At 37.1% G+C, this 18,092-nt stretch overlaps 1 protein-coding gene across 6 annotated transcripts in view; it reads left to right on the forward strand.

Moving 5' to 3' along the window:
* LOC106788244 (roundabout homolog 2) overlaps window positions 1-18,092 on the forward strand; it is a 208,369-nt gene that overhangs the window by 49,190 nt on the left and 141,087 nt on the right. For all 6 annotated transcript variants that reach the window (XM_014751341.1, XM_014751344.1, XM_014751343.1 and 3 more), the window contains one exon: window positions 7,216-7,257. In XM_014751341.1, the coding sequence (XP_014606827.1) occupies window positions 7,216-7,257 (42 nt within the window). The remainder of the gene's footprint in view (window positions 1-7,215; window positions 7,258-18,092) is intronic.

Raw genomic sequence — 18,092 nt, forward strand, 5'->3', positions numbered from 1 at the left:
AAAGGAACACGTGATGTGGAGATTTTCAAATGATTCGCTGGATGCGAATGCAAAAGGTATTTGGTTGCCGCCCCAATGGTATACGATATCTATGCGTTATCGTATTACAAGTCGATTTCAAGTGTTATACTTGACGTATTTGGAAAATTAAATAATCCGTTTGTTCTATTCTATCTCGTTAGAGTTTCGTTTAGAATAGATGCGGTTTGCGTTTATATTTTTGTTTTTTTTTTTACAGAATACTAGCATTAGAATATATGTACAACTGAGTTCAGAGTAATTTTTTTTTTATAGAAAATAAGATGGAAAAAGAGTAGAGTTTTTCGTTTCAAACTTTGTTTTCGAGAAAATAGTCTAACTTAATTTAATCACATCGCTTACTTTCTTTCTCTTCCGCTTGCTTTTATCTTTTTAATATCCACTCAAACGTATTTTTACCGTTTAAATCATTTTAACTATTTATCGCTTCTATATATACTTTAAAGATTTTTAACTTTTTCTTCATATATACAGATATACGTGCATAGGTGTGTGTCTGTGTATGAGGGTGATTGAGAGCTGTTCGTATTAAATCTAATCCATCTATCTAAAAAGAAGTCCTCTTTTATTTAGAGTATATATCCGAAATATATAAAGAAATATAAAAGAACGGAGAAGATAAGTGGGAAAAAGGATAAATGAGGAAGCAGCAGAGATATCAGAAATATCGGATTCCGCGAATTCACTTAATGGGCATCTCGTGTTCGAAGCTGAGATGAAGAAGATCCTGCTAAGACGAAAATGGTCGAACGTGGCTCGAGATGAAGTAACGGATAGTGTCTTGAAGTTATTTAATTAAAGAAAGACTGGAGTAGAGTCAGGAATGGGGATATGGGAGTGAAAGAGGCTATGGGGCGGGGGGGGGGGAGAGTTGTAGATAGGATCGTATAAGTATAAGAGAAAAGGAAGAGGTAAAGCTAAGGTCTCTCGGAGAAACTATTCTGGGTGTTTCCGTTGGAAGAGGAGTTGGTACTTCGAAGGTTCGAGGGTGCGACGCGTAATGATAAATGAGATTCGAATCATTAATTAAGAGAGAGGGACGTCTGTTCAGGATTCAACGCGTCGCCGTTCTCTTCGTCGGTTCGTCTTGCAGTTTCGTGTCGCCTTCCTTTTATTCATGTTGATAGCTGTCACCTAGGATTTTGTTCACGATATACCCTTATCAACTTCGCTCTATTATCGCTAGGAAGGGTGGGAGGGAGGGGAGAAGGGGCAGACGCCCGGCAAACGTTTATCGAATCGAATTCTTTTCGAAAGAAGCAAAATGTGCTATTTTGCGGTTTCGTTTATTTCTCTATTTTTCTAATTTTCAAGATAATATATGAGAAACAATAAAATGAAAGAATAACAGTTTGTCGGATTCCAAAATTTCTGATAGAAATGATCTTGTAATTTCTCATTTATTTATTTTTCGTCGCTTGCAGTTCATCCTATATTTTTTCATTTTCATTTCTCTTCTTGTTTATTTCATTCGTTCGCATCAGTACCATTGCTCATGGGGGAATAGTAGTCAGGACGCGTCGCGGGAATTGCAATGAATTTTCCTATTTTCGACAATATAACGGTCAAGAGTATAAACACCTACGTATGTTGCGAATGGTAATAGTATATTCTTCTTCTTCTTCGGTGTCCTGCGTTGTTCTCTCTCTCGGTGGTATAAACTCAAAAATTAAAAGAGAATTTTGTTCTTTTTCGCGAGAGGACATCGATTTTTTCCTACTTCCCCAACGAATACGAATCGTTTTGCAAAAACGTTATCCCAAGCTCATTTCTATTTCTTTTTATTGTCGAAGCTTAAAGCGAACGATTTTTTCTACTTGTTAATATTTGTTACGAACATTATATTGTTTCCCATGTTCGGCTATTTACGCGTGTACTTACTCAAACTCATGCTCGTTGATATTAATGTCGGCGCCTTCGTTCGCGAAGTGCATTTTAATTTGATGCAACATGCGATCCTGTTACGGTGCCGTAACGCGCGTCTATAATCGACGCGAATGCTCGACGATTCTGTCGCGGTAATTATGGCGAAATATGTGGAATCCATTATTAATGCTAGTGAATTTTGGTCATATTCTCCCGCACATCCCCGTCCCCCTCTCTCTCTCTCTCTCTCTTTCCTTGGCGCCCTGGTCGCTATTTATTTTTGCCGAAAATATATATATATATATCGACGAGATACGTAAATATGTAATTTTCACGAAGAAACAATATAATAATGATTTCACGATATTAATTCGTATATTCGGTGCTGTTGAATTTGATGTTAATCAATGCATCGGCCAATGTATCAAAGATCACGCGGTTTCATTTAGGAATATCTAATAGCTCATTATTTTTCATCATTATAAGAACGGTCCTGATGGCGACCGCATAATGCTGGAAGTTAATTGCAATCGTCATTCAAAAAGGAATAGAAAAAGTACGTTTCGAGTCGCTGAGGGATGGACAAGCGTAGCCCGAGTGTATAGTTGATTTAAAATATACATTTTGAAATTTCCGTTTCTAACAATACGCGTATCCGGTCAAAGGGAAGCTTTCATTTAGAGCTCTGTTTATGGGGATTATCGTTTTATCGCTAAAAACGTACGTGGATATAATCCTTTGGAAGCTTCTAATCGTATCGGCGTTTTCCACGTTAAACGTAAGGTAAACAATTTAACACGGATTTATTTCATCCTATGCTGTATTAATTCTTACTCGTGCGCTACGCTTATTTCGATTTCATTTTCTTTAATTATTCATTTGCTTGTTATCAAATCTGTATGTACGTACAAACGTAACAATTTTACATATAGGTTGCATTATCTATACTTACACGCGTATACTCGTGTGGAAAATATTTACGCGCGTATTTTTGATTTTTGTCATCGGCGTTGTAAATCGCGAGTTCAGCTTTTTTTCTCTTTTTTTTTTTTTTCTCTTTTCGAATCGATCTCCCGCGTCCCGTTCGTTTCGTTTCGTATTTTTTTTTTTTTTTTTTTTTTTTTCGATAGATGCCACGAGTGCAACAAAAACAAAGAAAAATAAAAGAGGAAATAGGAAGAGGATTACTCGTAACGTAACTGTCATTATTTAAATTAGAAAAAATGAAAAGACAAAGAATGCTACCATAAAAGTGACGTCCCGCTTGTTCAACTGCTTTTCTTTTTTTCGTTTTTTTTTGTTTTGTTTTTTATATCAATATCTATATATTAAAAAAGAAAGAAGGAAATTGTAAAAAAAGAGAGAAAGAAAAGTATATTCACGTCTTCCGTTTTTCTAGCAGATTGCTTGCTCGTTTTTACTACGATTTACATTTCATCCGAGAGATGTGCACGATGTTTGAGCGACGTTCTCATAACTGGTGCCGTTGCTGAGCCATACGACTAATAAATATTTTTCGTTGCAGTATGATAGATACGCACGTATGCGTTCATGACATATAATGGACACCGGAAATGAAATTTTCTACCTTGTTTTTTTGTTAATATACACTTCCGCGGACACCGACGAACGATATATTTTTCCGTTGAGAAATACTTTCGAACAATACGATTTTCTTTATTTTCAACTATAACATTCCTTTTTCTATTTCATTTCTATTACGTTTGTTCGTGTGTTTAATGACCTCACGGGAATCGATTTATTTGATCGCGATTATAAAATTCGTAGATTCATCTGGTTAACAAATTTTATGCTCGAACAATTGACCGTTTCCTTGATTTTCTTTAGAAACAAAATATTTTCACATTGAACATTGGCTTATTCATTTTCGACTCAATTAATTGGTAATTAAATTTATATTTACATTTAGATGATCGATTTAAAACGCGTTTATTCTTATTTTCTTGATAAAAGATTCTCATTCGTATTGTCATTCTCAATCATAATCTTTATAAATGATTTGGAATGAATCATTTTTTGAAATATCATTTTTCGAGTATTTTTATTCGCGTATCATTTGTTCTCTCTTTTCTATTATCATAAATATTTTCAATAAAAATATATCATATATACATATATCTATTATAATACAGAATAATATATACCATATATAGAGAATAATTTTGAATAGATGAAAAGAAGACAGAGTACCGGTACTACTTGTCTATCAGTTATAGTTCAGCATACCCAAGTTATACTTTTTGGAATAGGCAAAGGGAAAAAAGAAAATGATTTCGATGAAACATCGACGAGTAAAGAGAATCACGTCAAACGTGTATGCGATTTGAACGACACTCGATGCTTATTATGTTTTCGTAATTCGCCTCGTCACTTCGATCGGTTAACATTCACCCGCGTGAAATTTTAACGAGCCACCTGCACGATGCACCGTTGTCACCGTTCGTTTGTCGTCGAAGTGCCCCCTCGAATTCGCGTATTATAACGCGCCTGAGCAATTTTCCTTTTTTTTTTCTTTTTTTTTTTTTTTTTTTTTTTTTTTTTTCATCTAAAGCACGAGCGTTCACTACTGTCGTCTACTACATACATACAAACATACATACATACGCGGTAGCGTTATAGTACCGTAATAAACGAGTGAGTACCTTCGCGATACTCATTAACATTCTGTTTCCCATAAATCATGCGATAGCTATTACCGTTACGATCTGTAGTTAATTATATCCATCGCGTCGCAATTACTCGGGGGTTACCGTTGTAACTGTGCTGCTCCATTTTCGCGCATTCAACGCACAATGGCAGCGCAACCGAAAACGCGAGGGGCTGAAGGGGCCGAGGGGGAAATATATACGCGTCACTTCGATTCGGTATTTCACAGTTGCCACCGCGCAGTTACCGGTCCATTTTTCCTTTTTTTTTTTTTTATTTGTTTTAAACGGGTTCCTCTTTTATTATTTAGCTTTTTTTCCTTTCTCTCTCTCTCTCTTCATTTTTTGTTGCTTGCATGGGTTCACCTCTCCCTCTCTCGTATTTCCCGCCGATAAATATTATCGAGAAAATAAAAAAAAAAAAAAAATAAAAATTACAAAAAAAAAAAACAAAATGAGCGTATCGTGGCGTAAGATCGATTTCGATATTTTTTTTTTTTGTTTCCCCTTGAATCAGCAACGCTCATCGCCGTCCAATTTTCCGACACGAGCCGGTAACCTTTCCATGGATAGGAAGAGATCGTTATTGTTTTATCGTCGAAGTCGTTCCACTAAATTATTTTCAACGATCGACTTTTCGTACGTGAAAACGGTCGCCTCGAAACATCGACCTATGAAGAAGTTTCTTGCATTTATGATATTACCTTTAAGCTCACAACTTTCCAACGATCTTATTATATCGAGAGACGATCGAATAAACAAATAAATATCTTAGATGCGTTTGCCGAAACTACTATCGAACCAACCATGTACACATATCGTATATATGTACATAGGTTTATACGTTTTACCATTAAGAAACTTCATTTCGCGACGGTGAATTGAACTCGATCGAGAGTAACCAAGAACGTTTCCCGAAGAATCCTTCGTCGCAGGCCAAAGGTGAGTTTAAGTTAGGCTCGTAAGAGTATCTCTTATCGGTTCTCAAAGTAGGAAGTGTCTACTCGCGTCGCTGTTATCTTTCTCGTTCCCCTAGTTTCCTACGAGTCAGACGTTCTCTATATATATACATATATATAACTGTCGCATTATCATGCAAGCATAATGAACCTGCCAACAGATATATTTACGTATACGAATAGTTGTTGCTATCGACTCTGACGCAACCCACCATTATTCGTCTCTTAGTACTCAAGCAAGGGTCCCTTTCCTTTTTCCATTGGATTCCAGGTCGATGAAGTTTTCTATTACATCCAAAGTCGAATAAACTTTAGTCCGCGCGTATAGAAACATGCTGATTAAATATATTTAATTCTAAGTATAAAAGTCGTCGAAATAGTAAACTCGCGTTAATCCGAGAATTCAAAGTAACGCGAGTAAGCTTCGTTGAGAGACGAGAAAGATCGTGTTCGTTAAACAAATTGGCTCGGAGGTCGTAAGAGTAATTTTCTACAAGGTGAGTACCACCGAGTTACGAATCGTTGAATCGGCTAGAAGTACCTACTACTTTCTATGGAACTTTGAAAAAGTCAAGCAACTGAAGCGAAAGTTTCTCAAAGTTGACGTGCCGTTTGAATCGACGCAAAGGAAGAACGTAGGAGGATTGAAATAGCCTCGTTTCCTACCTTTATCGTCGATTTCTTATTTCTTCTTCTTCTTCTTTTCTTCTTCTTCTTCTTCTTCTTCTTCTTCTTCTTCTTCTTCTTCTTCTTCTTTCTTTCTTTCTTTCTTTATTCAATTCGTCGTTTCTCCTATTCGTTTCGCGGTGGAAGAGTCACGTCCGATTTTTCTATATAATTTGATTTGGTCAGCGAACGGTCACGAAATCAACGTGCGACTTTCTACAAGAAAAAAGACCTCCTAGTTTTCCTGGTTAAAGTTCAAAATGGGGAAGTTACATTAGCACCGCGAACAAGAATGGTACAAAAAAAAAAAAGAAGTAAAACTGGAAATGAGATAGACTTGGTTTATTTCGATAAAAGATCGTAAATAACTTAACTTTGCCGTCCACGATCATAGATGGGAAATATGTTTTTGTAATCTCTCTTAAAGCGTATTTTACTTTCCTCTTCATCTCAAAATCGTAAAAAAACTAATTACTCTAGCGAATTTTTTGTTCTTTTTCTTCCGTAATTTATCCTTTACCGTTGACCATTTACAGACGTTGTTTTCTATTTCCCTTTTTATACATTCCCATTTCGTAAAATTGCATCGATTTAAATATTTTCGAAGTACTTACTTTCCATGCTATATTTCTCGTGAAAATTAGTGGTGGTTGATTGTAAATTATTATAGTTGCCATTGGGTTTCTCGATTAATTCATAAACATTTTGTAAGATTAATTTTGTCTTTACGAGAGATAGCAGGAAAAGGGGTAGAATTGCAAGACGTACGAAACCTTTTGGGCAGGGAAACTCCGTAACTCGCCCGTAGAATTTGAAAGTTTTGATTGCACTTCTGTTTCCTACGACGAAATTGATTTAGAAGTTTCGTTGGACGCGAAACATCGTGGATGCCGTTGAGATGCGTCGAAGGCGACGACGACGACGACGATCCTCGTACTTTTATTTTTCAACAGATATTTTTCTTTCATCCATAATATCTACGCCATCAACGTTCTCAAACTATGTTATTTTTGTTGTAGGTCTTAGACAACGCGCGGGCACCACGGATTCTCCAAGAACCGGTAAGTGTAAAGGGAAATCTAAATTCTCCATTAAAGTTACGTTTTGACGCGCCGTGAAAATATTTGAGAATTCCATTTCTCGAATGGATTGAAAAATATTGACGAGTTTTTCTTCGTTCCTTCCATCGCGTAGGAGGTTGCAATATTTGCTTTAATTAAACTTTTATTATTAAACATCAGATATTTTCGTAGAAATGTATTTGTCACCGAGCAACTAACCAACAAATCAACCAAGCAACCAACGATATGATAGATAATTAACAAAGCGAAACCAATATAGAATGAATATGAACGGATAAAGATACATAATACTTAATGCTTTTGCTCATATCTCTATATAAATCCTGATTCTCGTAAATATCAACCGACGAGGTAGTTGGAAACGTTGTTTAATTATTTATACGCTCGCATAACTGAGGTCGCATTGGATACAGAAGCCTCCTATTGACACGGAACCATTGAAATTACATTCGATGTTGATGATGCGAATAATATCCTCGATTGGATATCCAACGGGTTTCAACGAATCATTAGTATAATTGGTGTAGGCCTGTGTGTATAAACTGTGGCCCAGTCGAAACAACGCTTTTCGTCGATTAACGAGACCATTTTATAAAGCCTAGTTGGACGGATAACGGGCAAACGAGTCCGGCGTCGTTAATTTATCTGGAAATACGACGAAACGAAGATGTTAAAGCACAATTATGCGACTAATAAATTGTTGGCTCGTTCGAGTTAGCAGCAATGAACGCGAATGGCGTTCCACGGTGGTGGTGGTGGTGGTGGTGGGATGGGTGCTTTTAGTTGGTTCGCCAGCCCCGGTCCCACGATTCGATGCATCAACGAACGGGAGCAAAACGCGCCAACTGCTGGCAGTTGGCAGTTGACGAATATCTAAATTTCCGCGATGCACGCTCGACCGTAATGTGGGCTGCGGCCTTTTAAGCCATTCATGCATCACAATTTGATGCCGGCTAGTAAAAACAGTCCCTTCCGAGTTTCCCTCCCCACCATGATCCCTTTGCTATACCCATCGGAGACCCTGTGGCCGCATGGCAGCCCGCGCAACGTCACCGCACGCCGAAATACGTTCCATGCTTTTACAAAATTCTATCTATGCGCGTATACACGCGTGTGCGAATCAAAGCCGATTGTTTTAATGCACCTAAGTGTACCTTCCAAATCTTTTTCCGTTTGTGTAAAACGACACGTCAACGTACATACACACCTACGTATCATCACGTATACGATGGAATTTCTCTTTGTGCGCGTTAGGCCGTATCAAACGATAAACCGTATTCGCGTTGCTGCGACTGAACTCACTGGGCAACGAACGACGAAAGCTTTTATTCGATTCAAGAACGATCCTTGTATTTTAAAACTGCTCGTGTTATAGCACCGCGTAAAGCCAGAAATCATTGGATTCTATTTCAAAATGGATGATCTTTTTATTTCGTTACACTTTTACAACGGTTTCATACAATCGAGGAAGAATAAATGAAAGTTCACACATAGAAATGTTTAAATAGATAAATTAAGATTAGATAGATTCGTTTAATTATATATCAATGAACGATGATTTTACGTTAATTAATTACGTTATCGTAATGATTAATCGTTGAAAGAAGTATTCGGGTTAACCGCAGCGGGAAAAACGCAAAGCGAAATTTGGCACGCGCCAAACATCTCTCTCCCGAACGTTTTACTTCGCCAGGGTAAAACTCTTTGCAAATATTTGTACTAGCTCCGCGTGGACTATCGGAAAAGTTCGCGCGAAAGTTCTCTTTAACGTCGCTTTGAATTTGAAACGAGCTTTGCGATAGCTACCAAAACGACAAATTTTCTTGTTTCATCAATCCGACCTTTCTATTAAGCGTCCCTCCTTTCGTCAATTTTTTTTTCTCAAAATTCGACCCTTTTTAAGTATTCAATCTCTTATTTATGATGATACTTTTTCTCTCTCTCTCTCTCTCTCTTTATGTTGTCACAACTTCAACGTATAATTCCGTTTACTTAGGCGTTTATCATGGGCTAACAATTAGTTAACCGCTTATTTAGCCAAGAACTTCTTAAAATGCCCTTAAGTTTGAACGAGTCTTTCATAACGCGCTTACACCGCGAACGTCAGTATTTTCAAAACAAAGTTCTATTTTCCACACAACGTCGATCTTTAATTATAAATTTCAAGTGATACTCTAAAGTCACGTACTCCATCTCGAGAGATTAAGTCAACCAGTTCGATTTTCGAGTCTTCAAAATGCACGGTTTACGTGCAGCATACTACTACCGCTATTGCTACTACTATTACCATCGACATTCAGAGGTTCCGTATAAGCGTTGTACTTTTGCAAAACTCTCTTCTACTATTCGTTCTCTATTATTTCTACGATATACGCGCGTACCCGAGTGTGATCATTACTCGTGCGCTCTTTAAAGAATAATATTGACGGTAGAGTCTGGTTTCCTAGCACGTCACATCATAAGGGAGTATCTCGGAACGTGTTATTGCCATCCATAGCGCGACTTGTATAATACTTTACGAACTAGTTGATAAAGCGTGCTTGCGACAACCTTTATCAAAACTTATTCCCTTAGAATATTTAACAGTCTTTCTCTACTCTATTTTTCTTTTTAGTTTCAACGAAAAAGAGAAACATCCTCAATTGATACCTATCTATATCGTTATTTAATGAAACGCCATATATAATCAAGGAAATAAATATAAATAAAATAAAATTCGTGTTGGTTTAACAATGAGAAAGAGAGAGAGAGAGAGAGCAAAGATTTTTGCACGTATAGTATCGATAGTTTCAATGAATAAAAGGGAATCGTACCGAAATATACATTTCCAATGAAAATAAATGTATGTATCTACGTATAAATATATATACTATATGTGCATACCTATATACATATAGTAGAATTGTACGTTTCACATGTATAGTACAGAGAATACAATAGAAAGAGAGTAACTCAATGATACGCGTATGTTACCCCATGTTTCTATTCATATCGTGAATTTTTTCGTTATTTCCTATTGTGTCGTAAATTTACTATTGTTTCAATTAATTTCTACACATTTTTTGTTTTATTGAAGTATCGATATTATAGAAAATAAAAAATAATCAATTATGGAAAGTAGTGTGAGACGAATGCCTCCATGCCAAATACTTAAATAGGGCATGGGCCCTAGGATATCGACTTATTAAAAATTAAAAATAAAATACAATTTGTCGAGGAAAAATGATTTCGTCAACGAATCAACATCATTTTTAGTTAATATTTCTTTTCGCTTTTTTACTTTGCTCGATTTACGATAAAAAGAAGATTTCCTCGGGGAATGGGTCACCTCGAAATATTCGATGAAGGTTGGTATCTTCTTCATTCAAGTAGTTTTCATTTTCATCAAAGGGATTTTGAAACGTTCTACGGAGAGTGCACTTCGTACATGAATAAAGTGCATATAGTTAACGTTTCGGCGATGTTTAATTACCTCGGGGTGCGGACGAACGTATGCGTGTATTACGTTAATTATCATCGTTGAAGTTCGTTCATTTCCACTATATTAGGACTATGTTTATCAAACGTTACGAGAAAAGGAATGAAAGCAAGTGAAAATACCGATTAATTCGAAATATCAAAGCTGTGCCATTAATTATAATATATACTGGAGAAATTAATGTAAATAAGATGAAATAAGGATGTTAGTTCACGCACACTTTAGACCATGACAATATTTTTATCGAAACGCGAATCCTCTTATTGATCGCTACTATTCGCAATTTTGTTAAACAATTATTTGTTATGACATCTTTTTCCAAACAAATACTGACTCCGAGATCTCACTGCAAGTTTACTTATTAAGAAAATTTGATCGAAAATGTTGGTAAAGAAAAAAAGAAGAAACTGATGGAAAGCTTAGGATTTGTTATTTAGTGTACCAAGGAGAATCCCGACTAGGGTGAATGGTCTACCGCATATACCGAAAACTCGATGCAGGAGTATTTATTGTTGGACTTGGTTCGACGATCGATGCATGGGGAGACATCGTCGACAGCTCGGACTTCCTTTAGGCTAACCAATTCCACATGCCCAAAGGAAAATTATGTTATCGCTCGTAGTGTTTCTCTTCGTTAGATGGTAGACAGATAACATTCAAATATAAATTCAAATATTCGCGAAGGCATGTGTGTACGTATGCATTTTCTCGAAAGACACGATAAAATCCGTTAGATCGGTACACTCGTACGAGCGTGAATAGATTTATGAGGACGAGAGTAATGAAAACACAGGTATATGTAAATGCATAAATATATATATATATATATATATATATATATACTAGCTCGTTGCTAATTCACAGTTCGTAACGAACCTACATTCGTAGGGAACATACATACGTATTATACGAACATTATAAAAGTTGAAATTATATCTCATTTGAGCGAGTAGGATTCGTAGCGGCGTGGCGCTTCATTTTTCGACGAGTCGCATGAGTTTTCAGTGAAAATGCGCGGACAAGCAGTCCGTTGGGATTCAGCAGCGTAGAAAACAGAGAAACGAAAATGGAAATTGCAGAAACAGGAGGAATATAGGAATATATATGTAGGTACGTACGCAGCGGTGGAAATCTTGAACGTCCGAATCTGTCGCTCATATCTAATTCTGTTTAGTGCACTGACCAAAATACGAGGGAGAGAGAGAGAGAGTATCGCGACGCATCGCAACACTACGAAAAGTTTAAATTATCCTGTCCGCTGGGGGGAGGAAAGCTCCTCTGGGAAACGACTCGGATTGGTCGAGTCTGATTAGTTCGGCGGTCCTGCACTCGTTTTATTCTCTCTTCCGTGGATGTTCCTCTACAGTTTGGTAACTACCCTCTACTCGTTCAAAGAGAAAACGATTCTAAGGTGTTGCAATGACTTTTCTTCTTCTACTTCCTCTTCTAACTGACGGAACTATGAAAATTACCAATGGAAACTCTTTTTGTTTTACCACTCCTCGACTATTATTTCTCTTGGAGATAGCAGCAAAATCGTAGTATTTATTCAAAATACTTTATTCAGTGTAAGAAATGTTGTAAGGATTGTTAATCCTATTTCCCTGGTGACGTAACTCGTAGCAATTTGGCGTCTCCCGCCAATTCTCTTAATGAGCGGCTATTGCAAAGCACCACGTGGCTATTTTACTCTTAGCTCCTCGGGGACGGTGTGCTTAGGTTAATCGATTTGCGTGTATTCCTTAACTAAGGGATCCTTATGAATGGATGCAATCCTCCAAGTAGATATTCTACGTTAATCCAATGGATACTCGCGATTGCGAAATTTCGCTACTTTTCTCTTAAGGAGAGGATACGAGAATTTCCTTGCAGAATTTCCCCCATATAATCAAAATTAAAAAGTGAGAAAGAGAGAGAGAAAGACTTGTTATAACTTAAGAACAAGACTAATTTCTCCTATAGGAAAATCATTTCTTGAATTAGATTTCTTCTTTTCTATTCGTTCTTACTGATGAATAAAATGTTGACTCATTCGTCTAAAAAGTTTCAACGTAATTTTGTCGAAAAACTCTAGCGTGTACGAGATAATGTAAAAGAGATCTGATTTTAACAAATCTGCGTAACGTATTATATATACTCGTAATGTTATTAATTAGGTATACGCTATTTTACAAACTATTCTACAAAATGTTCAAACTTTTGACGTAACTTTGACAACGTAAATTTTTTATATATATATTCGCGATGAGTTAATAAATACGTAAGTAGAGATGTATTCGATAAATCGTTATTTGGAGTAGTAGATGTATTCGTAGATAGAGATAAAAAAAAGGGGTACAAATGAAAAACATTCAAATGCAGAGAGCATCGTGTTGTAACCATGCAGGAGAGATCAAAGAGAGAAAATAATTTTCCTTTTTTCTTCTTCCGAATTTTGTTGTTGTTAAATCCCCACGGCAAAAAAATTTCGATGGTTAAAAGCTCCGAATAGCTTTCATGAACGTATGTACAACTGCGTTCGATTTCACTCTATCTGATAGTTACTACATTTATCGAGGGTACCCGTAACTACTCGCCGATTAAACTGTTCCGCGTTATTTCATTTTTTGTTTGTTTTCTGTTTCCCGCACACACAAAGAATATAGAGATATCGTATAAAGTACCTCCTACTTTTATTTTTGACCAACTCTCATGAACCTTATCGAATTGTTAAATCCATAAAGAGGACTTTTTTGCGAGTTAAATCGTATAAGATTCGGACGTAACGTAAATTCGATCGTTTAGAAAACTTGCCATTTTTTTTTCTGAACAACGTAATAACGGATTCAAAAGGAATATCATAACGAACGCGAATTCGACGGATTATTCCGTTAATTGCGTACAATTTCATTTCATCGTTAGATTTAGAATTTATCAAAGATTAAAGTTTTGAAATGGAAGGTGGGTGGGCGAGGTGGGTACGCACGCTGGCTCTTTAAGAGTAAAGTAGACGAAAATGAGAACAAGGATGCAGGAAAGATGAGTGAACGAAATCGTTACGCGTCGAATAAGGGAAAATGGGAATGGGTGAGATGATGCAAAGGAAACTATATATATACGTGTGTATACATCGACGTGGAATGAAGTAAAGTTTAGTGCAAAAGGGAAACGCGATCCTAATTCGCATTCATAGAAAATGAATGTTCGATCTTAATTCGCGTAGATGCGGGTACGTTGGTATCTTGCGAGACGGCACGCGATATTTCCAGAAACTCAACTAATTTGATTTCATCGTATATAACGTATTTACTTGCGTAGATGTGTAGATTTCCAAGGTATTCGAAGTCGAAACTGTTGTGTATCGTTCAATGGGGGCCGACGACTACAGGGAAAAGGAATTTCGTTATACGCCGTTATTGGATGAACTTTAGAATTTCATTTTGTTAGTATCTATTGAAGTTTCTAAAAACGAAATGGAACGGTTTTTCCGCGTCGATACGGAGACAAGTTTCTATAGTAGGTTTGATATATAAGCGAATATTTCGAAACCGCGTCGTAAAATCGCGCGTAGTCGGACGGAACTCGATTAACAAAGTGGCACGTCATCGTCGTCTTCTACCATCCCCATCCCCCCCCCCCTCCTCCTCCTCTCTCTCTCTGTCTCTTCTTCGAAAACGAAATCCGTTTAATGCACTTATCTCTAGCACGGTACGTCGTCGTCGTAGCGCATTTGGAATCGTTCTAATGCATTTATCTTTGCTTCCGCAGCTATGGAAAGCTTTTGCTTTCGAGGTTTGTCACGTTAATACGAAAGCAAAAGGCAAGGGCATATAAATCGTAGCTAGCATGTAATCTCATTCCCCGATACTGAAAATTGCATGCGAACTTGCTTTGTACCGCAGGGGAGAGATTTCTCTGTTACTTCTACGACGTATCATCGCGATTTCCAAGAAAAAGATGCCATTTTCTTTCCTACATGTATATCAATGGTATATCAAAATAGGTATCTTATGTATATACTTACTTGTGTCTTTCTATATGTATGTGTATGTGTGTGTGTGTGTGTCATCTTTACGAGAACTCGCGAGATTATTTCAAAGAGTCGTAGAGACCTCGCGACTTTCTCTCGAGAAGAAGAAGAATAAGAAGAAGAAGAAGAAGACTTCTTTGTACCTTCGAGTGGGTTCTTCTAAGCTATCTTCGTTTTTCCCTCTATTCCCCCACATAGGAGAATACGTCGATGTTCGAGTTTCCGAAGACGAGAGCTACTTCGCGAGAGGTCTCCTCCAAACTGCCGCAAGTGTCCGGAATACGAGATCGTTCCTCTCTCTTTCTCTTTTTCTCTCTTTTTTTATCATGGCTATGCGAATGAACGTTTTTTATTCTTAATAAGAAGGTATCATAGGGAATTTAGACATCAAAAAAAGAAGTAGAACTTAATTTTGATAAGTTGGACGTTTCGTCCCTTTATTGGGACTTCTTCAGCAACTGGAAATTTTATTTTCTTATACATTTCTTATTACGATACATGCGGTTTATACAATATAATTTTTTACATATTACCTTAATCTCTAAAGTTCATCGTCTTTTTTCTTTTTACTTGCTAAAGGTTTAATATACGGAAACTTAACGTATTTTTTATCTTGTTGATTCGGATTCTTTATACAATCTTTGTCAATTTTAAACTCATTAAATACCATGTGTATGAGACTCATGGAATACTTATTATTTTTTAAAAGAGTCTCTATTTTTCTCTTATTTTCTGTATGAAACTTTTCTTATGCTTAATGTTAAAGCTCTAAATAGTAAACTTTTTATGGTTCCAATTTTTTGACTTATGGAATGGTACGAATTGTAATTAATACATCTCCCTGAGCTCGTTGGTTTTACGTACCAATTCGTTAATATGGTTCCATCTTCATTTCTTATGATTGTTTTATGATGATTTTATTCTTTTCTATTCGATGGTTTATCGAGAAAGAAACATTTATGGAGAATAAAAGATAGATAGATAGATAGAGAAAGAGAGAAAATAAATGTGACGGACGAACTCACGAGTTAAAGGTGGACGAACGAACAGTCGACACAACCGACCGTACTAATGGAGACAATTTATTATTTTCAACTTTCCAGCGAACCGTAATAGCAATTCGCCTTTCACGAGCCCTGTTTCATCTCTTTCTCTTTCTCTTTCTCTTTCTGTCTGGGTGCGAGTAAATGCCGTTGCATGTGATGGATCGTAGTGTCGGGAGAAGAGAGAAAGGGGTTGAAACGGACTCGCAACAGCACCAGCACCAGCAACAGCAACATCACCAGTACTGACACCAACCAAAATGAAATCGCCATGGAGGATGCAAGGGATGTTCGGAGAGAGAAAGAGAGAGAGAGAGAGAGAGTGAGGGTGGGTGGTATGGAAACCGGCAGATTTTCAACTCCGACACCGGTTTCGAAACAATTAGTTGGTCGCATTAGCATTTCTAGTTCGACTACTAGCATATATACTTGGTGCGGTTCATTAACGACTCGGTTGAGAAAATTGGCACGGATCCTCGTATCCCCGTCATAGCTTTTAAAATGTTGCCAATTATGTATACAGTTAGGAGAATACTAACGATACATAATATGCTAATTCTCGTCGTCGTCGTCGTCGTCGTCATCGTCATCGTCAATGATGCGCGTACATGATCCGATCTCTCTCTTGTCGATTACTAGTTTCGATTTAGAAATAGTTAACGATTTTCTACCCTCCCCCCGATTTAACAAGCAATCTGATTAGTCTAATCGTCCAATGGAACGATACGATTAACATCTCGATCACCATTTTTGATCGATCACACGGTTTATCTTTCATCCAATCGATTTCATAATCGTTCTGTTTTCTCTCACAAATTTATTACCATCGTTTATAAATGTACATAGCACTATGATGGTATATATATATATAGATACGCATACCCGTCCTGCAAAAACTCCATTAGGTAGATCATGAAATCGAACGTTGATGGAATTTCGATATCTAATTATGAACGTTTTATCGAAATGAATGTTTGGCGATGAATGACTCGAATTACACGATTAAACGAAACGCGTGGTAGTGGTATGACGGGAAACGAAATTCGTTTTTCAACGTTGTTTAGCTTCGTTGTTCACGAATATCGAATGATTTTTATTTTGTCATCGGTTTCTCCATTCATGACAGATAAAAAAAAGGCGCGTGATATGTTAAGGGAAAAAGTTTAATTAAAAGTTTCAACCTATCTTACGAAATGCGCGATAAGTTACAATTAACATGGATTGGCATAATACGTTCGTACAAATCATACTTTGTTAAACAAACAAGGCGCGAAACAATGTTTTTCCTATTTTCTGTTTTCTTTTATTACACGTCGATATTTTCGTCGATTAATGGTGCAACGAATAGTTGGCCATTTAATTAAATCGATTCGCATTGACTGCTAGTTTCGATCGTATATTTAGCCCATATTTTCGAGAAACGGAGGTATACGTACATACGTACGTACGTACGTACACATATGCATTCATTATATCGATCGTAATATTATTTCGTCGACCGCGGCAACCTGGAAAAAGATATTTTTTAGTCGAATGTAACCAACCTAACCCAAGTTAACTTTGGACGAAAACCAGGTTTTGAAATGATTTCGTTGATAATCCCGCCGACGCGCGTGTGTTGGATTTTACGTTATGCAAAACGAGCTTTCCGTCGACGAGATGAAACGATGGGAAGAGATAGAATTCGATTGTGTTTTGCCGATGAAAAATCTCATTACCGTTTTTGTCATAAAATATAATACTCTCTTAAAAAGACACATAACAAAAAAAAAAAAAGAAAAAAAAAGAAAAAAAAAGAAAAAAAAAGGAAAACAAATGCATTTTGCATTGTTACGACAGGCAGGTAGAATAAAGCCGGGTGCTTTCGAATGCGCACGATAAAGCGCCAAAATGATTACGAAGATAACGTCGTTTTTCAAGGGACCGTTCATAATCGAAATTGTATTTTATTCTGGCTACCCCCTACCCTCCATCCATTCGAAAATGTATGGATGGCCGCCCGTGACACGAGAGACGGCTGCGTACGAGCCACTTCCGTTGCACGTATCGCGATCATCGGCGTCCCTTTGCTGCCTGAAAATGTCATATTTATGTTTCCCTGCGGCGCGGATCGTCGATGAATCAAAGTACGCGCGTGGGTGGTGAGAACAGATGCACGCCAAGGGGAAACTTTTCTAAGGAGTGAGAGAAAAAAGCCCTACGAGAGAGCTAGTTTTATTGCGGATTTATAACCTTCTGCGTTGTCAAATTTCGAATAGTCTCTCCCTCTTTTCGATTCCCATCG

Source organism: Polistes canadensis, unplaced genomic scaffold (genome assembly GCF_001313835.1).
Source record: "Polistes canadensis isolate GaletaPanama2010 unplaced genomic scaffold, ASM131383v1 scaffold_130, whole genome shotgun sequence".
NCBI classification, from domain to species: Eukaryota; Metazoa; Arthropoda; class Insecta; order Hymenoptera; family Vespidae; genus Polistes; species Polistes canadensis.